This window comes from Corvus brachyrhynchos, unplaced genomic scaffold (assembly GCF_000691975.1).
Source record: "Corvus brachyrhynchos isolate BGI_N302 unplaced genomic scaffold, ASM69197v1 scaffold8, whole genome shotgun sequence".
Taxonomy (NCBI): domain Eukaryota; kingdom Metazoa; phylum Chordata; class Aves; order Passeriformes; family Corvidae; genus Corvus; species Corvus brachyrhynchos.
In genome coordinates this window covers 2568750-2592906 of record NW_008240031.1, presented here as the reverse complement: position 1 = coordinate 2592906, position 24157 = coordinate 2568750, and the positions used below count along the sequence as shown (strand labels likewise).

The following is a 24157-nucleotide window of genomic DNA, read 5'->3' as shown; positions in this document are numbered from 1 at the left end:
ACACCAAAGAGACCAGCAGCCCTGAAGCACGTAAGCTTCTGAATCAAAGCCATAATCATATCTATATATATATATATGGTACCAACAAGGGCAGAAACTTTCAGGAGATCTGCTCAGAAAACAAGTTTCACGGCTCCAGCAGTAGGTAAGTTTGTTTCCAGTGGTGCATAGCCAGAACAAGTCCAAAGTTTAGAGAATCACAGAAGTTAATTAAATCATGGAATCAGAGAATCCCAGGATGGTTTGGGTTGGGAGGGATCTTAAAGGACACCTAGTTCCAACTCCCTGCTGCTATGGGCAGGGACACCTTCCACTAGACCACGTTGCTCCAAGCCCTAGTCTCCAAAGCTTACCAGGGACAACCTGATGAACCTAAAAGCTCACAAGAGCCTCATGGCAGAGGTGGTTGGAAGAGTTGAACTAATTCCTTCAGATCCTTCCTGGGACCTCCCAGCAGGTTGGATGTGGTACAGCCCCTCCCTGGGTAGATGCAAATCAGCTTCGAGTGTCAGCGCTTAAGTCTGGAGCACACCTACAGCTAAGCCAGACATGCAGTGCAACGGCTGGTGCCACTCTAAGTAAGATTTCTGAGAGATACGAGTAAAATTTGATCTAAATGACAAGTTTAATCCCCACTAATGAAAGACTTAAGAAACAGGCAAAAGACTTCAGGAACACACAAAACCTGAGATCTGAGAGGGATGTACATACCCTGAACACAAGCCAGTGTGCCCAAAGCATCATGCAGCACTGCTCTCGGCACATACAACCTCTTAATTATCTACAGAGTGGGAGGCTCCAGCCTTTCTAGATGGCTGCACTTTAGAAGCACTTCAAATAAAAAACTTCTTCTGACACAGATCACCCCTGATGATCTGGTCCTTTTCTTCCTCTGAGTGTGAAGATCCATCCAAGGAGTTTGCTGATCAAAGGCACAGATTTTAGTAAGCACTTTCTGAATGTAAAAATAAATACTGGAGTCCTCAAATATTCTCTTTAAAAGCAGAAGAACTTCAGCTCTGTGTGTCTGGAAATAACTGGAAACACCACCTCTGCCATGCTGGTCAGACCAACAGTGTCTTCTGCCTTCTGGAAAACCTAGAGAACAGGATCAACAGTGTCTAAACCACAGCTCCAGCTCAGATAAGTGATGGGAGGGCTGACAGGAGCATCACTTCCAGTCACCTCAAAATGTCATCCCTTAACCAATGACCTTTCTTTCTCCACTGTCCCTCTTCTGTGTAGTTTCATCTCATTTTAAATCCTTTCTTACAGAATCACAAAATGGTTGGGGTTGGAATGGACCTTCAGGACCATCTAATTCTAAGCCCCCTGCCACGGTCAGGGACACCTTCCACTATCCCAGGTTGCTCCAAGCCCCATCCAACCTGGCCTAGAACACTTTCAGGGATGGGACAGTCACAGCTTCTCTGGGCAGCCTGTGCCAGGGCCTCACCACCCTCACAGGGAAGAATTTCTCCCTGCTAGCTAATCTACATCTACCCTCTTTTAGTATAAAACCATTCCCCCTTGTCATTTTACTATCTGCCCAGGCAAAAAATTCCTCACCCTCTTTCTTTTATGCCCCGTTTCTTCATCAAAAGTGGGTACTTACTGTGACTGTTAGAAATGTACCAAGCTGTAGCCATCAACTGTGGCATAATCAGGCTCCCCTGAAACACAGAGCACAAAAAAAACCCTTCAGGTTTCCCATGAAAAGTGCTCATTACATGACTTTAAATGGAACAGAAGCACCACACACTGGCCATCCATGTTAAAGGGATGGAATGCAAGAGTGAATGAGGCTCAAGTCAGGGTGAGAGAGCTGGGGGTGTTCACTTGGAGAAGAGAAGGGTCCAGGGAGACCTCAGAGCTCCTTCCAGTGCCTAAAGGGGGTTCAAGAGAGCTGGAAAGGGACTTTGGGCAATGGCTGAAGAGAGAGTTCCTCTGTGGGGCCAGAAAGCCCACAAAGCAGTAACTCACCTGGTGCGCTGGTCGGGGTGGGCAGGGGTCCCCTCCTGCAAGAAGGAAACACAGAGCTGAGGATCTGCGTGGCTAAGGGACTCCCTTTGCCCTGGTTCTGCACCCCCAGCTGCCCTCGCAGGGCTGGTGGGAGGGCAAGAGGTTTGGCCACCCTGGGCTTTATGGAGACCTGACAAAGCAAGTCATGGTGGGCTCATCACCCACACCCCGCTTGGCAAACATGAGAACTGAACCTGATACAGAGGGGGAGAGGAAAAAATAACCAGAAAGCACTAACTCAAGGAAAAATTCATGAGTGAGCCTCAGGGTGCATCTTTGTACATGCCTTTGCCCAGAGTGAGACATCAGGAAGCCGTAATTGAACATGACTCCTCTCCCAGTGTGGCAGCCAAAATGGCAACTCATCCTTAGCATGAGCCTCGGCCCCAGTCATCATCTTGCCCCCGGCAGAAAAACCCTTCACCGTGTCCTCCCTGCCCAGCTTCTGTCCCACAAGACTGAATCCGGCTCTGCAGTTCCTCCCTCCACCCACAAATGCTTTTAACTCCCCTCAGACAGGCAGATCACACCAAGAGCCATGCAAGCAAATATTTTTCTCTAATACCCTCAAGGCAAGCTTCCAATAGACTGAAAGGAACAAAATATGCCTGTTTTGGGGGAGCGAGCATCATTTGCAGTAACAATTGCAGTTGTACATGTTACACTCCTTACCTTGATATAGGTACAGGAGCTGGACTTCTCACTGGAGTCACATTTCTCTGGGCATTATAGTAGTTTTCATAAACAACAGGAGCTAGGAAAAGTTGACAGCAGTAAAGTACAGGCCTCTTATAGACATAAAATACTTTTTATACCAACATTCAGCTGCTAAGTCTTTCCCCTCTCTGAGAAAACACCTGATCAGGAAACTAAAAAAACAGGACTATTATCTCCGGGGGCTGTCAAAAGTGACAGAGACTAGTGCTGCATGGCAATGAATGAAATGCAAAATGAGTGTTTTCTGCACACAAAAAGATGCTGACCAGAGCAGCCAGCTCCATGAGGAGTACAGAGCAGTAGCACTACTTTGTCAGATTCTACTAAGCTCTTACCTGGAGCCAAACTTCCAGTTTTGCGTAAATTTACGAAAAAATCAACATCCTTCTCAATGCTGCACATTTCTAAACTCTTGCGGATTTCCTCATATTTCTGCAAAAGGGAAATAAAATGCATTTCTATATATCAGGTCAAAAAATAAGGTTTTTTCCCAATTGCTTCCCACACACAGTGAAAGGCCAGTACTCACGCAGCACACAAGCTTCAGTGTCACAGGAAGCACAGAATCCCAGAATGGTTTGGGTTGGAAAGGAACCTTAAAGCCCATCCCATTCCCCCCCCTGCCATGGGCAGGGACCCCATCCACTGTCCCAGGTTGCTCCAAGCCACGTCCAACTTGGCCTTGGACATTTCTAGGGATGGGGCAACCACAGCTTCTCTGGGCACCGAGTGCCACGGCCTCACCACCCTCAAAAAATGTGGGAATCCCAGAGGAAACCCCATTTGCAACAGTTTTGGCCAATCCTTCTGCTTGCCCGCTCATGCTGGTATCTGCGGTCAGTCAAGGGCCGCAGCCCAACTTGGACAGAACACAGCTTAGGTGCCCAGGAAAACAAATATGACTTTGCCTCCCATGCAGAAAAATTAAGATTTTCAGTTGAGGTACCTCATCATTCTGGACACAGCCCAGGGAGAGCTGGTTGACGTGGAGCCAGAGGGCATTACGGAAATAGTTGATCCGCTCACACTCCTGAGTCTCAAAGAACTGAAATGACACAGACAAAACTGTCCAAAACATCCTTAAAACGAGGGCAAATCTCTTTTGTCCTGATTGCTTCTCACCCCCACGTGTCACAACAAAGATAACTGCCTAGAGCAGTTGGTGTCGGTCTGCTGCAGGAAACAAGGAAGCCATGAGTTCTCTGGTTCATCCCAAGGAGCAATGATCCCTCTATGCAACCAGGTAATTCAAAGGTGAGTGCTAAGCTTGAAAATCTGCAGGACTGATGTGGAGGGGACCACCCTGCACACTGCTACCTCTGGGGAGACCAACTCAGCTTCCTAAAGGCAGTACAGGTTCCCAAGGTACCCTGTGCTCCTGTGGTCCCAGCCCACTTCCCTTACACAGGTACCCTTGTGTCACAGAATTATTTAGGTTGGAAAAGCCCTCTAAGATCATCGAATCCCACTGTTACCCCTGCACTGCCAAGGCCACCACTAACACATTTCCCCACGTGCCACATGTACTTTTTTTTTTTAACATTTCCATGTTCCAGTTATGGAGCAATATAAAAAGCACTGGGGATGTATGAAAACACAGAATCACAGAATCACAGCATCACCAGGTTGGAAGAGACCTTCAAGACCACTGAGTCCAACCCATGCCCTAACACCAGCTCAACTAAACCATGGCACTGAGGGCCACATCCAATCTTTTTTTAAACACATCCAGGGATGGTGACTCCACCACCTCCCAGGCAGATGATTCCAGAACTTTATCACTCTTTCAGTAAAAAACTTCTTCCTAACATCCAACCTAAATTTCCCCTGGTGCAGCTTAAGGCTGTGTCCTCTTGTTCTGTCAGTTGCTGCTTGGAAAAAGAGACCAAGCCCCACCTGACTACAACCACCTTTCAGGGAGTTGTAGAAAGTGATAAGGTCACCTCTGAGTCTCCTTTTCTCCAGGCTAAAGAACCCCAGCTCCCTCAGGCGTTCCTCACAGGGTTTGTGTTCCAAGCCCCTCACCAGCCCTGTTGCCCTCCTTTGGACACGTTTGAGCATCTCCATGTCCTTCCTGAACTGAGGGGCCAAGAACTGGACACAGCACTCGAGGTGTGGCCTCACCAGTGCCGAGCACAGGGGAAGAATGACCTCCCTGGTCCCGCTGACCACACTATTTCTGATCCAGGCCAGGTGCCATTGGCCTTCTTGGCCACCAGGGCACACTGCTGGCTCAGGTTCAAACAGAGGTGTATTGACTGGTTGGTCTTCTTGCTCTTTCCAGCCCAACCCTTTTCCAAGCAGGTTTAAACCCTTTTGAAATCTGCTGTCTGGTACACCTCAGTTTCACATGCTTTTATATATTTCCATGAACATACACACTTGCTACCGCTTATGACCTTTTCAACACGTGGAGAGGAAAACCTCCATGTGATCCACCTGCAAAAGTGAAACTGCTGCTTTCCACTCCCCACCACAGAATCGTTAGGGTTGGAAAAACTGTCTAAGAGCATCGAGTCCCACCACTAAGCCAGCACTGCCAACCCACCACTAAACTGTGTCTCCATCCTAGAGACTTCCAGAGAAGACACCAAAAGTACACCAGCACAGAGACACCCACACACACCAGACAGCAAATTCCAGTTCAAAAGGGAACAGTAGAATAGCAGCCTGATGAGAGGTAACTTGGAAAGGGATCAGCACAGCTGGGAATGGGAAAGCTGGTTGCAAGCCTGAAGCAGATCTGGGATAAAATCTCAATCTTCGCAATCCCTCCATCCCCAAGTCACAGATCACAGGCCAGCAGCAGAGCAGCTGCTCAGCCCTCTCGCTACCAGTCTGGAATTCCCCAGCATGTGCTAGAAATCCCTGCTGGACCACTTCTCTGTGAGGCAGTCTGCTTCAGGCTGATACACCCACTCAGAGGGTTTCCCACACTACTGCACAGTCTGTGAGACACAAGCTGAACAACTCCTGGCACAGCTTGCATGTGGAGATGGCTTCACCTGCATCCCCCACCACCACCAGCCTCTGCTGAGAAGTCATCTAAAGTCTTCCAGAGTTTCAGACAGACTCTTCCAGTTGTTGTTGAGGCTCTAGGATGTACTGGCCTGGAGACACTGAGTATCCAGAGGTGACCACAGCTATTCAAGATGACAGCCACACCAAACATGCACGCAGGTAATGGGCAAAAATGTCACTACCTTGACTCTGCCAATTTTAAAAGCTGGTGGAAAATAAAAATAATAAAAAAATAGTGGAAACCTTGAAGCAGTGGGGCCTTGAATCCAGAAGCCAAGCTTGAGACAGACACCCAGGGTTAGCTGCAATACATCCTGCTGCTTCACTGCCAGGGGAATACTCAGAAGACAAATCTGCACTGTCCCTGAGGCCTGCAGCCAGTATTGCAAACCCAGAGGACCACGCTTGTGGAGGTGTTTAGGGGCATTTACCTCACAGGCTTTGATGTGCTCGTTCTGCCACTCTTCCCGGATCTTCTCCAGTGTGGTCACACTCTGCTGGTAACTCCTGTCTGTGAGACAAATCACATTTCAGCTGAAGGTGTCTCTGCCCAGGGCAGTGGGGTTGGAACAATATGACCTTTAAGGTCCCTTCCAACCCAAGTCATTTTATGATTCTGTAATTCCATGATTAACATTCAATAAAAAAATCCCTTCACTAGAAGGTAAAAGGCTGGGAGATGAGAGGTAAAGCAGAAGGACACAGCCTTGGTGGGGCCATGCAGGCTTCTCCAGGGAGGTTGCCCACTGCCAATACCTTGGGCAGGTGTTTTTGAGGAGCCGTGTCCGACCAAAGGGCTGGAGCTCCCCCACAAGCCACTCCACAGCTTCACAACCCACTGCCCCTGGAAACACTTCCCTTGCCCTCCCAGCATGGTATTTCCACACTCACCAGTGTCCTCCAGTGCTGATTTCGTCTGAGCCAGCTTCAGGAACAGCTGCCAATAACGGGAGAGAGAAGGAAGGTGAAGCAGAGCCTGGGTGCATCACCAATGGCACTGCAGCCCCACTGGGGAACATCACCAGCCACCTCACCTCACCCCAAAACCCAGAGCTAGGAGAAGAGCTGTGGGGCAGGAGAGCTGCAAGGAAAGACATCCCTTTCCCCCTACCCCCCGGCCACCCACTTCCTGTACCTTCTCCTGCTGCTTCTGTGTGACCAGGTTGGCGTTGCGGTGCACAGCCTGCTCTGCTTCATCCTTGTCCCGGCACCGCTGCTCGTACAGACGCTTGGCCTAGGATAGACACCGGGAACAGCGAGATGCAGACACACCTCAGGGGGAGGCCTTGGGGAAAAGCTCAGCCTGAGAGGGAACAGGCTGCCTGCAGAGCAGGGAGTGACACAAAAGGTGCCCTGCAGCTTGGGAAAAGCCTTGCAAGGCAGGCTGCTCTTGGATTGCAGTGAAAAGCTAGTGGCAATCAAGTCCATGAACATGTCCAGAGAAGGGCTCAGTAACAGGCAGGAGCACAAGTTTGATGAGAAGCAGCTGAGGGAGCTGGTGGGGCTCAGCCTGGAGAAAAGGAGGCTCAGGGGGGACCTTCTGTCTTTCCACAGCTCCCTGACAGGAGGGGGCAGCCAGGGGGGTGTCAGGCTCTGCTCCCAGGGTGCAAGGGACAGGGTAAGAGGAAATGGCCTCCAGTTGCATCAGAGGAGGTTTAGAGTAGATATTCAGAAAAACTTCTTCAAAGACAGGGTTTTCATGCCCTGGAACAGGCTACCCAGGGCAGTGGTGTAGTCACCATCCATGGAAGTGTTCAAAACAGGTGTGGGATGCGGCACTTGGGGAGATGGGTTAGTGGTGGGCTTTGCAGTGCTGGGCAAATGATTGGACTCAAGCATCTTAGAGGCCTTTTCCAACCCAGATAATTCTCTGATTCCAAATCATCTGTATCCAACCCTGCAATGCTATCACTGGCCTTGTCCTTGGCATGTTCCTGAGCACAGCCTGCACACCACTCGCACAGACACAGCATTGAGTCACAGCAGAAGAGGAAACCCTTCTCATTTAAGCCTGTCCCAGCACTCTGTGTGTGTGTGTGTGTTTGTGTGAGCAGCATTAACCCACATGGCAAGAAACAGCCCCAGATTCAGTTTACCTCCATGGTCTTCTTGTACTGCAGATTCCTGTTTTTGTGAATTGCCTCCATTATCAGCTCGATCTGTGAAGACAACAGACCTGGGGTCAGCACATCACTGACCATCAAAGCTCCAGGACACACCGTGTGGTTTAGAAGAGGAAGAGCCACACTGAGATGTGTTTAAGGACCTCCATTAACACAAAGCATCTTCACAAAACTCATCTTTTATGCTTCTGCCTAAGCCTTGAATTGTGTATGCAAAGGAGCTCTACAAACTAAATCCTAGCAATATATAGTACTGTATCACCTCCATAGACTCTGGCAAAACTGGGAAGCCCACTCCCCTCTGCTAGGTACAAGCCAGTCCCTGGCTCTAGCAGTTTCCCCTGGTTTTCCAGACAAAGGAATCTCAAGCCAGAGGAAGTTAAAAGGCTTGGCTGTTTTAGCAGCCCCTATGGAGATCATACAGCACTATAAACAAATGCTTTAAAAACATTCCAGTGCTGCGGCTGACCCCAAAAAGCACACGAAGAAGACGTGGAAGTGAGAAGAAGGAAGTTGGAGGTTACTACACAGTCGAACACAGTTACTACACAGAGGAAGGAACTCAGCACTTCCCAGCAGCGGGGATGTGGTGGGGGCTGGGGCAAGGCATGAGACAGCACCGAGATCAGCCCCTTGCTGGGGCAGGATCAGCACCCTGCAGGAAGGCACATCTTCCCACAGTGCCTGACCTTTTTCCGATGCAGCTTTTGCTTTTCCCTGAAGTCCTCCATCTTCTTTGCTTCCTCCCGAAGGGTTTGTGCCAGCTGGATGTGACCTTGTCCCACATTGTCTATCTCTGCAAAAAGAAAATAAATTCAGTATCTATATGTATATTCCTAAAGAGACTGTTTCTCATGTCAGCTTACAACACATCACACATCCAGTCTCAGAAACATGAAAAAGCAGCAACTTGTTTGAAGCAGCCTCCAAGCAGTGCTTGCCAATGTAAGGATCAATCCTGCTGGGACCTGCCCCCCAGTCTGAGAAAATTCTCCCCCTTATGCAGATAAATCTAGGCATGTTTCAACACATTGCACTGCCCCAGGACAGCAGGCACCAACTTGGAGCACAGAAAAATGAAGGCTAAAACAATCTCAAGCTGCTCTTGCTGAAAGTGAGAGGCCACACCGTGAAACACCACCCCAGCAAGCTCACCATGGGAGTGGAGCCAAATGGCAGCTCATGATTCAACCCCCAAAGCTGCTCCAAACACACAGCTGTCAACAGTCAGCAGTGGTGAGGGCAGAGCCTTGTTAGGGAGGTCCACAGGGGCAGCAAAGAAACCTGTATCGGGCAGGGGGTGGACTGGGCACAGGATAGCAGATTCTCACCCTCGAGGCGCTGTCTGATGGTACCCTGGCAGGATGTGACACATGACAATGCGTGGCAGCCAAAGCACCATCTTTTACATGCTCCAGTTAGAATCACACAATCATTTAGGTTGGAAAAGCCCTCGTAAGATCCTCAAGTTCAACCATTACCCCAGCACTGCCAAAGCCACCACTGACCCATGTCCCCACGTGCCACATCCACACGGCTTTTAAACCCCTTCAGGGATGGGGACTCCAACACCGCCCTGGGCAGCTGGGACAGGGCTGGACAACCCTTTTTATGAAAAAATTTCCCTAATATCCAACCTAAACCTCCCCTGGCCCAGCCTGAGGCTGTTCCCTCTCCTCCTGTCCCTGTTCCCTGCGAGCAGAGCCCGACCCCCCCGGCTGCCCCCTCCTGTCAGGGACTTGTGCAGAGCCACAAGGTCCCCCCTGAGCCTCCTTTGCTCCAGCCTGAGCCCCTTTCCCAGCTCCCTCAGCCGCTCCTGGGGCTCCAGCCCCTTCCCAGCTCCGTTCCCTTCCCTGGACACGCTCCAGCCCCTCAATGTCTCTCTTGTCCTGAGGGACCCAGAGCTGTCCCCAGGTCTGAGGTGTGAGTTACTGTGTGTTTGTGAAGAGGACAAGCCTAACAAACTCCAGATGAGCTTCCCATGCACAGCTTCCTATGTGCAACATAAAGATGACCTCTGAGCTGCACCTGGATCTGAAAGCCCAAGAGATCCCCAATATGATTCCCTGTGTGTCTCCTGTCCCACCTGTGCCCTGGCTCACTTTGTGCCAAACCCCACACGCTGGGATGAGCCAGGCCAGCAGTACAGCCTATGCCTGTCCTTAGCACTGCACAGCTTTAGAGATTTCCCTGTTATTTTCTTCCCAAGCAGTTGCCTTCAGGCTTTGGCGCTGCCAAGTGTCCTGGGAAACACAAAGAATTACTTACGTTGCTTGAAAACATCAAGGGACCTCTTCAGTGTACTGAAAAACATGGGCAGGGCATTAAAAAGGGTGGGAAAGCACAGTCAGGCACAGGCATCAGCAGAGCACCTCTCCCAGAACAGAGCTCACTCAACACTGACCAAAGTACCTCAAAGCACATTTATTTACCCTCTTAGCACCTCCAGCTTTTTCCCCCTCTCAGCAGGTATAACACAGTTCACTTGGTTTGAGATATACTTTATATTTTTCTGAACACTGGATGCTATTAAAAATTCAAAGTTTCATGACAAATGTTTCAGGCAACCTCCTAAAACCATCATTTGGAACAGATGAACGATTTCAACGTGGTGCATTTGCCAGTGGTTGGAAAAGTAGGGAGCTATTCTCCCTATTAATATTGCACAGTAAAGATGTCAGAAACATTTTATGTGACACCTCAATATAAAACTGTAAGTAAATGACCAGGGAACATCAGTCTGGGCTTGTATATAGCACAGAAACAAAAGAGGAAGCAGAAGGCGCCAAGGGTCACTTGGGAAATGGAGTGGCCACAGCATTCTGGACTCTGAAGGTCCACCAGGTTTGAGTCAAGGAAGTACCTGTACTTCCCTCTGGCACAAAATCTGTCTAGAGCTAACCCAAGGTCTCATGATCCTCAGCTTTCTGCTGACCCACCAGCCCACACCCCCCCAAGCGTCTACAGTGCTTTGGTTAATCTGTGGCTGGTGGGAACTTGGTGGGGTCCAACTCAAAGAAAAGCAGAACCCAGCGGGGCATTGTTCATTCATGAGAACTATTTCAGCTCATCTTCTGAACACCCCAATCACATTTCAATTCTGTTTTGTCTCCCATAGCTTCCTTCCTTCTCTTCCTCCTTGGTTGCTCCAGAAAGACCCATAAACACAGGAGACTGTGAACTTACTTCAGCTCTGTCTGCCCACAGGGCTTCTTCTTTGACAAGTTAATGAGCTCCTTGCCATACTTTTCTTCTATAATTGCCCTGTTGAGAAAAGAGAGAAATTATAGAGTCACAAATTATCAACTGGTTTGGGTTGGAAGGGACCTCAGAGCTCATCCAATTCCATCCTGTGCCATGGGCAGGGACATCTTCCACTATCCCAGGGTGCTCCCAAGCCCCCTCCAACCTGGCCTTGGATGCTTCCTGGGATGGGACAGCCACAGCTTCTCTGGGAATCCTGTGCCAGGGCCTGCCCACCATCACAGGGAAGAATTCCCTCCCAATATCCCACCTAACTGCCCTCTGTCAATGTGTGGTAGTAAGTACTCTCTGTACCTGGCACTAATCCTTAGGAAGAGCACCTGAAGAAGAGACCAAATCTTGTGAGGTGACATAAATAACACCCTTGAGAGACTACATTACCTCCCCCTCTTGGAAGAAAGGAAGGAGGAAAAGAGAGCCCATGTGTTGCAGTGTAAGAACAACCAGTTCTCTGCAGCCGCTTTGAAATCACTACAGACAACCAGGGCTGGACTTGCTTGGTCAAGTGTAGTTCTCTCCATGTGGGCAACCCTAGCTGTCTGCGGCCAGTGGAAAGGAACAAGTACTGCTAGAGGCTGCCATTAGAATGTCTACTGAATAAAACAAGTAACTTTCTAAAATGCCTTAACTTCTAACACAGAGGCAGACCCCTGGGTGGTTGATTTCTGGAGTTTGGCAGTGAAATTCACCTACCTTAACTCTAAAAACTCCAGAAGCTAATAGGGAATTTGAAAAAAAATACATATTACAGATCAATTTTTTTTTTTTCTACCTAACAGCATTCCCATGAACTTTGTTTGAGACAAAACATCCAGCAAGCACATTCTCCATAGCTGGGACTGTGTAACAGCCATGCTGGACAACTGGGCCAAGTCCAGGGAGCGGCAAACCCAGGTCCAGCCTCTGATCCCCCCCTGAGCCTCCTTTGCTCCAGCCTGAGCCCCTTTCCCAGCTCCCTCAGCCGCTCCTGGGGCTCCAGCCCCTTCCCAGCTCCGTTCCCTTCCCTGGACACGCTCCAGCCCCTCAATGTCTCTCTTGTCCTGAGGGACCCAGAGCTGTCCCCAGGTCTGAGGTGTGAGTTACTGTGTGTTTGTGAAGAGGACAAGCCTAACAAACTCCAGATGAGCTTCCCATGCACAGCTTCCTATGTGCAACATAAAGATGACCTCTGAGCTGCACCTGGATCTGAAAGCCCAAGAGATCCCCAATATGATTCCCTGTGTGTCTCCTGTCCCACCTGTGCCCTGGCTCACTTTGTGCCAAACCCCACACGCTGGGATGAGCCAGGCCAGCAGTACAGCCTATGCCTGTCCTTAGCACTGCACAGCTTTAGAGATTTCCCTGTTATTTTCTTCCCAAGCAGTTGCCTTCAGGCTTTGGCGCTGCCAAGTGTCCTGGGAAACACAAAGAATTACTTACGTTGCTTGAAAACATCAAGGGACCTCTTCAGTGTACTGAAAAACATGGGCAGGGCATTAAAAAGGGTGGGAAAGCACAGTCAGGCACAGGCATCAGCAGAGCACCTCTCCCAGAACAGAGCTCACTCAACACTGACCAAAGTACCTCAAAGCACATTTATTTACCCTCTTAGCACCTCCAGCTTTTTCCCCCTCTCAGCAGGTATAACACAGTTCACTTGGTTTGAGATATACTTTATATTTTTCTGAACACTGGATGCTATTAAAAATTCAAAGTTTCATGACAAATGTTTCAGGCAACCTCCTAAAACCATCATTTGGAACAGATGAACGATTTCAACGTGGTGCATTTGCCAGTGGTTGGAAAAGTAGGGAGCTATTCTCCCTATTAATATTGCACAGTAAAGATGTCAGAAACATTTTATGTGACACCTCAATATAAAACTGTAAGTAAATGACCAGGGAACATCAGTCTGGGCTTGTATATAGCACAGAAACAAAAGAGGAAGCAGAAGGCGCCAAGGGTCACTTGGGAAATGGAGTGGCCACAGCATTCTGGACTCTGAAGGTCCACCAGGTTTGAGTCAAGGAAGTACCTGTACTTCCCTCTGGCACAAAATCTGTCTAGAGCTAACCCAAGGTCTCATGATCCTCAGCTTTCTGCTGACCCACCAGCCCACACCCCCCCAAGCGTCTACAGTGCTTTGGTTAATCTGTGGCTGGTGGGAACTTGGTGGGGTCCAACTCAAAGAAAAGCAGAACCCAGCGGGGCATTGTTCATTCATGAGAACTATTTCAGCTCATCTTCTGAACACCCCAATCACATTTCAATTCTGTTTTGTCTCCCATAGCTTCCTTCCTTCTCTTCCTCCTTGGTTGCTCCAGAAAGACCCATAAACACAGGAGACTGTGAACTTACTTCAGCTCTGTCTGCCCACAGGGCTTCTTCTTTGACAAGTTAATGAGCTCCTTGCCATACTTTTCTTCTATAATTGCCCTGTTGAGAAAAGAGAGAAATTATAGAGTCACAAATTATCAACTGGTTTGGGTTGGAAGGGACCTCAGAGCTCATCCAATTCCATCCTGTGCCATGGGCAGGGACATCTTCCACTATCCCAGGGTGCTCCCAAGCCCCCTCCAACCTGGCCTTGGATGCTTCCTGGGATGGGACAGCCACAGCTTCTCTGGGAATCCTGTGCCAGGGCCTGCCCACCATCACAGGGAAGAATTCCCTCCCAATATCCCACCTAACTGCCCTCTGTCAATGTGTGGTAGTAAGTACTCTCTGTACCTGGCACTAATCCTTAGGAAGAGCACCTGAAGAAGAGACCAAATCTTGTGAGGTGACATAAATAACACCCTTGAGAGACTACATTACCTCCCCCTCTTGGAAGAAAGGAAGGAGGAAAAGAGAGCCCATGTGTTGCAGTGTAAGAACAACCAGTTCTCTGCAGCCGCTTTGAAATCACTACAGACAACCAGGGCTGGACTTGCTTGGTCAAGTGTAGTTCTCTCCATGTGGGCAACCCTAGCTGTCTGCGGCCAGTGGAAAGGAACAAGTACTGCTAGAGGCTGCCATTAGAATGTCTACTGAATAAAACAAGTAACTTTCTAAAATGCCTTAACTTCTAACACAGAGGCAGACCCCTGGGTGGTTGATTTCTGGAGTTTGGCAGTGAAATTCACCTACCTTAACTCTAAAAACTCCAGAAGCTAATAGGGAATTTGAAAAAAAATACATATTACAGATCAATTTTTTTTTTTTCTACCTAACAGCATTCCCATGAACTTTGTTTGAGACAAAACATCCAGCAAGCACATTCTCCATAGCTGGGACTGTGTAACAGCCATGCTGGACAACTGGGCCAAGTCCAGGGAGCGGCAAACCCAGGTCCAGCCTCTGATCTCCTCCTGGCTAGACACTTCAGTGGCAACCTACACCTCCTTCAAGAATGAAGAGGACACAGGGTGTGAAGGAGGCTTTTGGCACTCTGCATTGTCATGGATGAGTGAGACGTGGTTCTCAGGGTCCACTTCCTCATTGGAAGGCCCAAGTTCTTCTGGAACATGGGATTACAGCCTGAACAGATGTCGGTGCATTAGGCACCTCTAAGTGCAGTTCTCCTCCTGTTCATGCCCATTATGTTTGTTCCAGGCTGCTCTGTACCAAGTCATGCAGTCAGAGGTTGGTTTTCTCCAGTTGTCACTGCCAACATGACATTGATTCAATGTACAGTGTTCTACAATGCTCTTCACATTTAGCCACTGCTAACCAGGTGAACCATAAAGGCAAAATACATGGCCAGATCCTCTCAGCTGTTTCTGTAGCCACAGAACCTCTGCTTAGGTCATCTCCTCTGATTAATAACAGCAGTACCTAACCCTACCACTTTTTAACACTGAATCTGTGGGGCATTCATAACGTACAAAGACAAAGTCAGGACAAAGCCGTGCCTCTCCTAGGCCAAGATCTTCCAACCTGATCTTCTGCAAGGTGAGCAGCAAGGTGAACTTCATGGGACAGCATTTTAACATAGTGGATAGTTACACATGGCAGAAATCAAACTGGGAATACCAGGAGAAGGAGCAGTGCCACAGCATCACTTCCAGGCTCAACCCAACCTGCTGCCAGAGGCAGCTCCCTACCTTTCCTTCAGGAAGTCTTCAAACTCTTTGCAGCTCTTCCTGCCATCATTCAGATGCTGAATGATGCTGTCGTAGCCAACTGTGCTGGTCAGATCCGTGCTCTGAAAACACAGGAACAGGAGTCATGTCCTTGTCAGTGCAATCCAGGGCCACTGCCACCTCCTGAGGCATTTGCACAGGCCATGGCTCAGTGGGAGCAAGCATGCAAGTGCCTCTTCAGGAAATAAAATCTTTTCTTTTAGGGATGGGAGAGACTTCAGAATAAGAGCAAAGGTGGCAATTTGAAACAAGGTACACCTATGCCATTCACACTTGCTATAGACTTCTGAAGGGTCAGTGTTTTCTTGCAAATTATTCCTAAAAACATATATTGCATTGATGCATGAAGAAGAAGAAGAAGAAGAAGATGATGAAGAAGAAGAAGACGAAGAAGACAAAGAAAAAGAAAAAGAAGAAAAAGAAGAAAAAGAAGAAAAAGAAGAAAAAGAAGAAAAAGAAGAAAAAGAAGAAAAAGAAGAAAAAGAAGAAAAAGAAGAAAAAGAAGAAAAAGAAGAAAAAGAAGAAAAAGAAGAAAAAGAAGAAGAAGATGAAAAGAAGAAGAAGAAGAATAAAAAGAAAAAGAAGAAGAAAAGAAGAAGAAGAAAAAGAAGAAGAAGAAAAAGAAGAAGAAAAAGAAAAAAAAGAAAAAGAAAAAAAAGAAAAAGAAAAAGAAAAAGAAGAAGAAGAAAAAGAAGAAAAAGAAAAAGAAAAAAAGAAAAAAAGAAAAAAAAGAAAAAGAAGAAAAAGAAGAAGAAAAAGAAGAAGAAAAAGAAAAAAAAGAAAAAAAAAGAAAAAGAAATAAGAAAAAGAGAAGAAAAGAAAAAGATAGTTGCAGCAATGATGTAGGCTGACTTACTCTACCCCATTCTTTCCCCATTCCCATGCATTGAAGCACCTTAGGACAAAAAATGGACTTTTGCCCTATGACTGTTGGGAATTTACCACCCCAGGCAAAGGGCAGGGCTCCTAAGTGCTTTGATAGTGCAAAGACCATGAACTCTCCCAGTCTGGACAGAACCTGAAGCAGAAGCAGCAAGCCAAGCAGAAGGTTCCACCTGTTGTCTTCTGGAACAAAGACTAGTGCCACATCCACGTGCCTTTTGAACACCTCCAGGGAAAGAAACACAGGGAGAAATATAGGGGAAGAGGCTGCAGAAAGGGAGCAGTAGTAGGAGCAGGTATGAAGCTCAGCAACAGGAAACAAAAGCCACAGAAGGTTATCGAGAAACCTGAAGAGGAATAGTGGCAGGATGGAGAGGTTCAGGACGTGGTTCAAAGCCAGGATGAGAGTATGCAGAGATCTGGCATTAAAGTGCGGGCAGCAGAAGAGGGGATTTCTCAAGAGCTTATTCCTGGTGCAATAAATGAGGAGAACAGGGCTGGTATTTGCAATAAAGGAAGGATTTAATTAAGAGGAATTCCCTATTCAAGTACTTGACTGCCAGTGACCAGAAAGCAAGAAGTGAAGGGGAGATCTGATGGAGTGGGACTGACAGGAAATCCACAGGGATCCCAGATCAGCTTTGCTGTGTCTGTGGGATGCACAGAAGACCGGACTGTGGAGCAGGACTTAAGCAGAAACCAAACTTCCTTTACAAAGAACAAATGTCTCTCCAAAATGAGGTTAGTACTGATAACAACCAGCTCTCAGGTTGCTCTACATCTTCACTAATCAGGTCTGTGAAAAGGAAACACTGCACTGAAGTCAGTCTTCATTACATTTGCAAAATGAACAGCCTAACTTGAATTCCTATCCCCCGTTTCAAAGGAAACAAAATGGATGCAGAGCACAACTGCTGGTCACTGCAAGCCCAGGCAGGAGGGAGGGTCAGAGCCCCATCATTGCATGTCCAGGGGCACCCAAAGGCTCCTGCATCCTGCTCTGCTGCCTGGGACTCTTGGGCTCTCTGTGCCAGGCAGATGGGTCAAGGGGAAAACTGGGAGTATCCATCAATAATGTGCATTAAGCTCCTTGTTTTATCACTCTTCCTCCTACAGCAGAAGGATTTAATTCCAGCACATGTGTGTTTCCTAAGCACCCAAGGCTGGACCAGACCCCAGGGTGCAAGGTGTTACATGAAACACAGAACCATAAAATCATTTAGGTTGGAAAAGCCCTCTAACACAATCAAGTCCAAACATTCCCTGGCACTGCCACGGCCACCACTAACCCATCGACAAGTGCCACATCGACATGGCTTTTAAATCCCCCTGTGAGAGGCTTCCATGGGAGGAACTCTGGTCCCAAACAGAGCTGGGCAGGGCTGTATAGTGTGAAATCAGCCTTTGCAGCACCCTTCTGAGCAGGTTTGGCAAAGGAAGAGTCAAAAGGACCAGCATGACTGGGGGTGTTCAGCCTGGAGAAGGCTCCCAGGAGACCTCAGAGCCCCTGGCAGGGCCTAAAGAGGTTCCAGGAGAGCTGGAGAGGAACTTGGGACAAGGCACAGAGGGACAGGACACAGGGAATGGCTTCCCAGTGCCAGAGGGCAGGGACAGATGGGATATTGGGAAGGAATTGCTGTCTGTGAGGGTGGGCAGGCCCTGGCACAGGGTGCCCAGAGCAGCTGTGGCTGCCCCTGGATCCCTGGAAGTGTCCAAGGCCAGGTTGGACAGGACTTGGAGCAACATGGGACAGTGGAAGGTGTCCTGCCCCTGGCAGGGGTTGGGATGGGGGGGTCATGAGGGTCCCTTTCAACCCAAACCACTCTGGGATTCTGTGACTGCAAAGGCAGGGCTGGTGACAGCAATGGAAGTGCCACACAGCAAGCACAGAGCCATGGGAACAGAGAAGAAGATTTAAAAACGTAATAAACTAACCCAAAGACAGATATGAAGGACGGGGAGTGTTGGGGTTCCTCCCCGCCTGCCATGGGGTCCTGGGAGAGGGGACCCTGGGGTAGAGGCATGGCCTAGGCATGGGGTCTCCCTGCTCCCTGGTCACATGTGCCCTAATCCTGTTCCCCATTGCTTATTTTGTGTTCCCCTGCCCAGGGAGGACCCTGCTTGTCTGGTGATTGCTCGATTCTTCAGCAGTCCCCCGGCCATGTGCCTGGAGAATAAAGATCTCTGAAACTTCTATCAAGAATTGCTCCCTATTTCTTTCCACAGGCCTCGCTGTCTAATGCATGTTGCAGGAGACCCCGCTGCAACAGGGGAGTTGCACCAAGCCCTGCCCAAACAGAGCACGAGGGCCTCTCCTGCCACTCTCCAGCAGACATCTGTCCTGGCCCTCCCTGCTGGGCAGAGCTCTGAGCCCATGTGCTATTTAGAGGACAGCCCATGGAAACTGCAAATGGATGATTTCAAGGTGACAAAGCAGCACCTGATGTTTCCCGAGCCTGCAGGACATGCACCCCCCTTCCTGATCTGCTGCCTGGATTTGCACCCAATGGACTCAGTAAGGAGAAGGAATTTGCGTGCTGCTTGTGATGTTTTGGGATTTGGTTACATCTTCAGCCAAAAGAGGGGCTAAAATGTTCTGGTGGGGATATGAAAGCACGTCATGATCCTGTCTGAGTCACAGCAAGCTGCTGACCTTGGTGTTTCCATCTTCTGCCCCACTTTACACGGAAAACCCCTGCAGACACACACCCTATGAAGCAAATGGCATTGGAGACACATAGAAACACAGAAATGTTTAAGTTGGAAAAGCCATCCAAGACCATTGAGTCCAGTCACTCCCCAGCACTGCCCAGCCCACCACTGTCCAACCCATGTCCCCAAGTGCCCCATCCACACAGCTTTTAAATCCTTCCAGGGATAGGGACTCAAACACTGCCCTGGACAGCCTGTTCCTAGGATTAATAATCCTTTCCATGAAGGAATTTTCCCTAAAATCCAGTCTAAACCTCACCTGACTCAACCTGAGGCCATTCCCTCTCCTCCTGTCCCTGTTCCCTGCGAGCAGAGCCCGACCCCCCCGGCTGCCCCCTCCTGTCAGGGACTTGTGCAGAGCCACAAGGACCCCCCTGAGCCTCCTTTGCTCCAGCCTGAGCCCCTTTCCCAGCTCCCTCAGGAACTCTCCAGCCCCTTCCCAGCTCCGTTCCCTTCCCTGGACTCCTCCAGCCCCTCAGGGTCCCCCTTGTCCCAGAGCTGTCCCCAGCACTGGAGGTGCCCCAGCAGCGCCAGCACAGGGACGGGCACTGCCCTGGGGCTGTGTCACACCAGGGCTGGCACAGCCCCGGTGCCACTGGCCTCTTGCCCACCTGGGCACCCCTGGGCTCATGTCCAGCTGCTGGCACCAGCACCCCCAGGGCTTTTCCTGACACTTTCCAGCCCCTCTGCCCCAGCCTGGAGTCGCAGGGCTTGGTGTGGCCCAAGTGCAAGATCTGGCACTTGTTCTCATTGCCCCTCACACCACCAGCCTCAGCCCATGGATCCAGCCTGCCCAGATGCCCTTGCAGAGCCTTTTTGCCCTCCACCAGTCTGTCCCAACCTTCCCAAACTGAAAGGTTTGGGGCACTGCACTTGTTCATGAACCACCTCTTGAAAGATCTATATTTATTCCAAGCTCTCAGTACGTTTCCTCAGCCTTGTGTGCTTAGAGAAAGGCACCAGAAGCCGGTGACTATTTTAGTAGTCAGAAACACTGTGCAACTGTAACTGGCTGTGCTGTCCTTGCTCAGGGTGCAGCCTCAGAATCGCTCAGTATCCTGCAGAAGTTGCTGAGACAAAGAGAAGTGCTTATGCTGGTGCCTGCAGGGAGTAGAGTGAGGAGAGCCTGCACAAGGTTGCAGTTCCTCCCCACCCCGTAACCAGGAGGGTACAACAGGACAGACAAAACTCATTGCAGGGAGGAAAAGGCCTCACTGCAAATCCACCCACCTCGGATCAGTATTCCTGCAAAAAGCAGCTTTTTGATTAGTAATTTTCCATTTGAAGTTTCCTCCCCCTACGCCAACACCTTCCCTGCTTGTCCCAGAGAAGCCAAAAGCAATGGACCATCCTGCCTTGACGCAACGACCTCTTCTTCCCACAAACCCTACCTTGTTCCTTTGAAACAATGACCTGGGGATTTCACAACACTGCTAAGTTTCACCAAGCCAGTCCCCGTTTAGAGAAGGAGAAGCAGGGGAAAGGGGAAGTAAAACATCCAGCATCACATCATCAGTCAGCAGCCAGGGAATAAACCCAAGAACCCAGGGCTGCGTCCTCCCCAGCCATGGGTTGTTTTAGCAGCATCTCTAAATACACTGCAGGGAGCAGAGCATTGTCTCATTAAAACCAAATGACCAAAATTCCACTCTTCAAGTTGCAACCTGTTGACCCACAGATCACAATTAGAACGGTTCTTAGCATTACTGTCATTTCTATTTTTACCATATGGTTTTACAGCACCAAAGTGCAGTGATGAGACCCAAGGCTGTTGGGTTATCCGAAATATGTGCAAGAATCAGCTTGTGGAGAACAAGGCATGTAGAAAGAAAGTGAAAAAAAGTGAAAGAGAAGACCTCACATAGTGAAAGAAGAAGAGCAGATTGCAAAAACAAATGAAAACAAAGCGTCATGCTTGCCCAACTTGTGGCAATCACTACAGGCAGGGCAAAGACAAACAAACACAAGCTTTGGGCTATTTCTGGTTTTGCACAGCTCTCTCACAGGCAGGCAGGACACACAGCTGGTGGGAGGGAGTGACATGGGAGCTGGAGCATGCCGGGCAAAAAATGTTCGGCTTCAGGCATGTCCGGACTTCAGTCCCTGAGCAAGCAGGAGCTGCAGTGGGGTGCCAGAGAGCAAACCTCTTTATTTGAGAAAATTTATCATCTTGTGTTGAGACCCAAGAGCAAACTTCAGCGCAGAGAGCCAAGTAGCCCCGTGCTTTCCCGACAGAGCACATCAGGAATATCACACCATCAGCTCCAGCAGGGAACAGGAGCCAGTGCAGGAACAGACACAGCACCCACCGAAGGAACCAGAACTGGTGGGGTTTAAAACTAAATCAGTCCCCAGGTGAGGCTAGAAGCACAGCCCTGCTACCCCAACAGAGCAAAGGGTGGGCTGCAGTTTAGCATACAATCACAGAATCCAAGAATGGTTTGGGTTGAAACAGACCTTAAACCTCATCCAGTCCCACCCCCTGCCATGGGCAGGGACACCTTCCACTATCCCAGGTTGCTCCAAGCCCTGTCCAACCTGGCCTTGGACACTTCCAGGGATCCAGGGGCAGCCACAGCTTCTCTGGGCAACCTGTGCCAAGGTCTCACCACCCTCACCCTTATCATCCTATCCACACAAAGAAATTTGGAGGTCATCACTCACAACCAGCCACATTTCAAAGCTAGAGGATTCAATACCAAAACTGGCCTAGGTTTTGAGGGCCTGGACATTTTTTAGACTCTGTCTTGTCAATTGGAGCATATCTCCCCTGGAGCACTCCCAAAGTCTCCTCCTTCTCATCAGGCTGTCCTAACCACTGAGAAATTTGCCCCCACCAGAATAACATACATTTTTCCCAGTATTTAGGGATTCTGCAGGTAGAGTGGGATGATGAGTTAATTTGGGGCAAAAAAAAAGACGTGGACATTTTGTTGGACCAGCAGACCTGAAGCTGAGCCAGCATCACCACTGAAGAACAATGTGTGGCAGCATCTGCCACCTGCCCAGAATCATGCAGCAATGGTTCTCTTGATCTCACCTTATCTGATAGGTGAAGAACCTACAGAAGATGAAAGTTGTGCCTCACCAAGCTCTTTGTAATGATAGGACAAGGAATGATGGTTTTAAACTAAAAGAGGGGAGATTCATATTAAATATAAGGAAGGAATTGTTTGGATTGTTTTTGATGAGGGTGTTAAAACACTGGCACAGGTTACCCACACAAGCTGTGGCTATGCCATCCCTGAAAGTGTTCCAGGCCAGGTTGGACGGGGCTTGGAGCACCCTGGTCTAGTGGAAGGTGTCCCTGACTATAGTAGGGTGGTGGACGAGATGGTTTGTAAGGTCTTTCCCAACCCAAACTGCTCAAAACTTCTTTGATTCTAAGAAATCACTTGCTTTGGCAAAGACTTCTTCTATTTTTGCCTTACGCAAAGCCATTTAAGAGGAAAATTGCAGGAGGAAGTGCATACCCACTCACAGCACTCAGCAGCAGGCAGAAGCTGGATGTGCAGCCCTCCACACCTCATCTTGATTTGTTTTTTGCTTCCTGCCCTTACTCCCCTCCTCCTCCCCAGCCCTCACAGCTGATGCACAGTCACCAGTACGTGGTGTGGCAGCTGCTTGGGGTGGTACCTGCCTTTTCCATGGGCCCAATGACCGCAGAGGGGCCTCAGTCTCTCCACTGAGTCACATCCATCACGTTCCCATCCAGTCCAACCTCCACCCCAGCTGCCTGCCCCAGGCACATTTCCTCGGTCAGGGGGCTTGGAGCATGAAGGCTTCAGAAAGAACAAAAACCAGGAAAAATCCCTGGCAGCACCAAGTGTTTTGGGGCTCAGCAAGAACCAGGGATTGTTCAGGAAATAACCGTATTTGCAGTAAAAGGGGTCAGGCAAGAGTGAGCGCCCCACGCAATGCCCCAGATCCACCTTGCCCTGGGAGCTGGAGGCTGCTCCTGTGCTGGTGTTATCTCCTACTGAGCCCCCTCCTCCAGGATCCTCCTTCAAAAAGCACCACACCACAGCTGGAGAGGAACAAACTAGACAGCAGAAGCTGAAGTCAGCCCTGCGGCGAGCAGCTCTTCTTCAATGCAATGTGCCACTGAGGCGTGACAAACTTTGTCTATTCAGCCTTCCTGGCATCACAGTTATTCCCCCAGCCTGGGGGGATGCTGCCACCACCCTCAAAACCTTCCCTCTGCCTCTTTGCAAAGCAAAGGGAGCACCTTGGAAAACTGCTCTGCAACAAATAGCTGGGAAGCAGCAGCCAGATGCAAAGTTGGCTTTATTCTCCACGTATTTGACAACCCTCTGCCAGTTAACTCGCTAATGATGCTGGGTGAACCTGGTGTTCTGCACTTATTCCTCAACACTCAGGAGCCCCAAACCCGGTGCCAGCTCTTCCTGGGGCTTGTGCTTCTCTTCCACATCCTACAAGATGGGAGCAGCTTTCAAGCAACATCTGGGAAACCCCAAGCACCATTCACAGATGAAGGTTTTCAGCCCCAAAAGACCAAATTTGGTAATTTACTTCCTGGTTGCCAGTACTTGGAATGAAGGTCCACCACAAGAGGAACTGAGTAGCCACAGAGCTGAAGTTTTGCAGCAGATATGTGGGTTTCCTGCACTTCTCCTTTTATAAAAGCATAATTCAGACTGAAAAGAATAAATTGTGGTTTTCTCTGAACCGTGGGTTTTCCTCCATGGCTCAGCAGCTGGTAGCAGCACACACCGAGTGATTTGCTCCTAGTCCGGGATTAGCTCCACATCAAGAGAACATTTTTGGCCATGGTGTCTCCAAGTAATTCACCGATGGCCAATTAATGTTATCAAATCCTTCAACCTGGCACTGACTTCCTCCAGCAAGGCAGCAGCTACTTGCTGGGATTATTTTGGCTGCATGGAGCAGGTTGTAAAGCCAGAACTCTCAGGAGTTCTGTGCATGGGTGGGCAGTGCCTGCTGGGCATCACAGAATCCCAGAATGGTGTGGGTTGGAAGGGACCTTAAAGCCCATCCCATTCCACCCCCTGCCATGGGCAGGACACCTTCCACTATTCCAGGTTGCTCCAAGCCCCATCCAACCTGGCCTTGGACATTTCTAGGGATGGGGCAACCACGGCTTCTCTGGGCACCCTGCGGCAGTGTTTTACCGACCCAGAGCACTCAGCAAAGTCACCCCACGACCACGATCGTTGGCTTTGGAGCCAACTCTAACCAGAGAGCAGTGATCCCTCCACTTCCAGCTGTGCCCCCTCGGCTCTGGCTGGCTCTGCCCCCGCTGCCCCGGTCCCGCAGTGCTTCCGCTCACCC

The 24157-nt window shown here is 49.4% G+C and overlaps 1 protein-coding gene across 1 annotated transcript; it reads right to left on the bottom strand.

The window, feature by feature from the left end:
* Nucleotides 1-601: 601 nt before the first annotated feature.
* On the bottom strand, nucleotides 602-15332 carry PSTPIP2 (proline-serine-threonine phosphatase interacting protein 2). Its single transcript, XM_017743716.1, has 14 exons — nucleotides 15212-15332; nucleotides 13485-13562; nucleotides 10152-10186; nucleotides 8573-8679; nucleotides 7857-7919; nucleotides 6896-6994; nucleotides 6652-6697; nucleotides 6192-6271; nucleotides 3686-3784; nucleotides 3075-3171; nucleotides 2695-2776; nucleotides 1984-2018; nucleotides 1616-1673; nucleotides 602-1098 (listed from the first exon to the last, which is right to left on the bottom strand). Exons 4-13 carry the CDS (start codon nucleotides 8612-8614, stop codon nucleotides 1624-1626), a joined length of 693 nt encoding a protein of 230 aa, XP_017599205.1. The 5' UTR covers nucleotides 8615-8679; nucleotides 10152-10186; nucleotides 13485-13562; nucleotides 15212-15332; the 3' UTR covers nucleotides 602-1098; nucleotides 1616-1623.
* Nucleotides 15333-24157: the final 8825 nt, after the last annotated feature.

Bases quoted from the DNA above. Each gene is read 5' to 3' on its own strand.
- PSTPIP2 (XM_017743716.1), bottom strand. From the start codon at position 8,614: ATGGAGGACTTCAGGGAAAAGCAAAAGCTGCATCGGAAAAAG. The intron at 6,698-6,895 runs GTACAGGAAGTG...CGTTATTGGCAG, and splicing joins CACAGAAGCAGCAGGAGAAG to CTGTTCCTGAAGCTGGCTCA. The intron at 3,172-3,685 runs GTACCTCAACTG...TCCCTTTTGCAG, and splicing joins GCTGTGTCCAGAATGATGAG to AAATATGAGGAAATCCGCAA.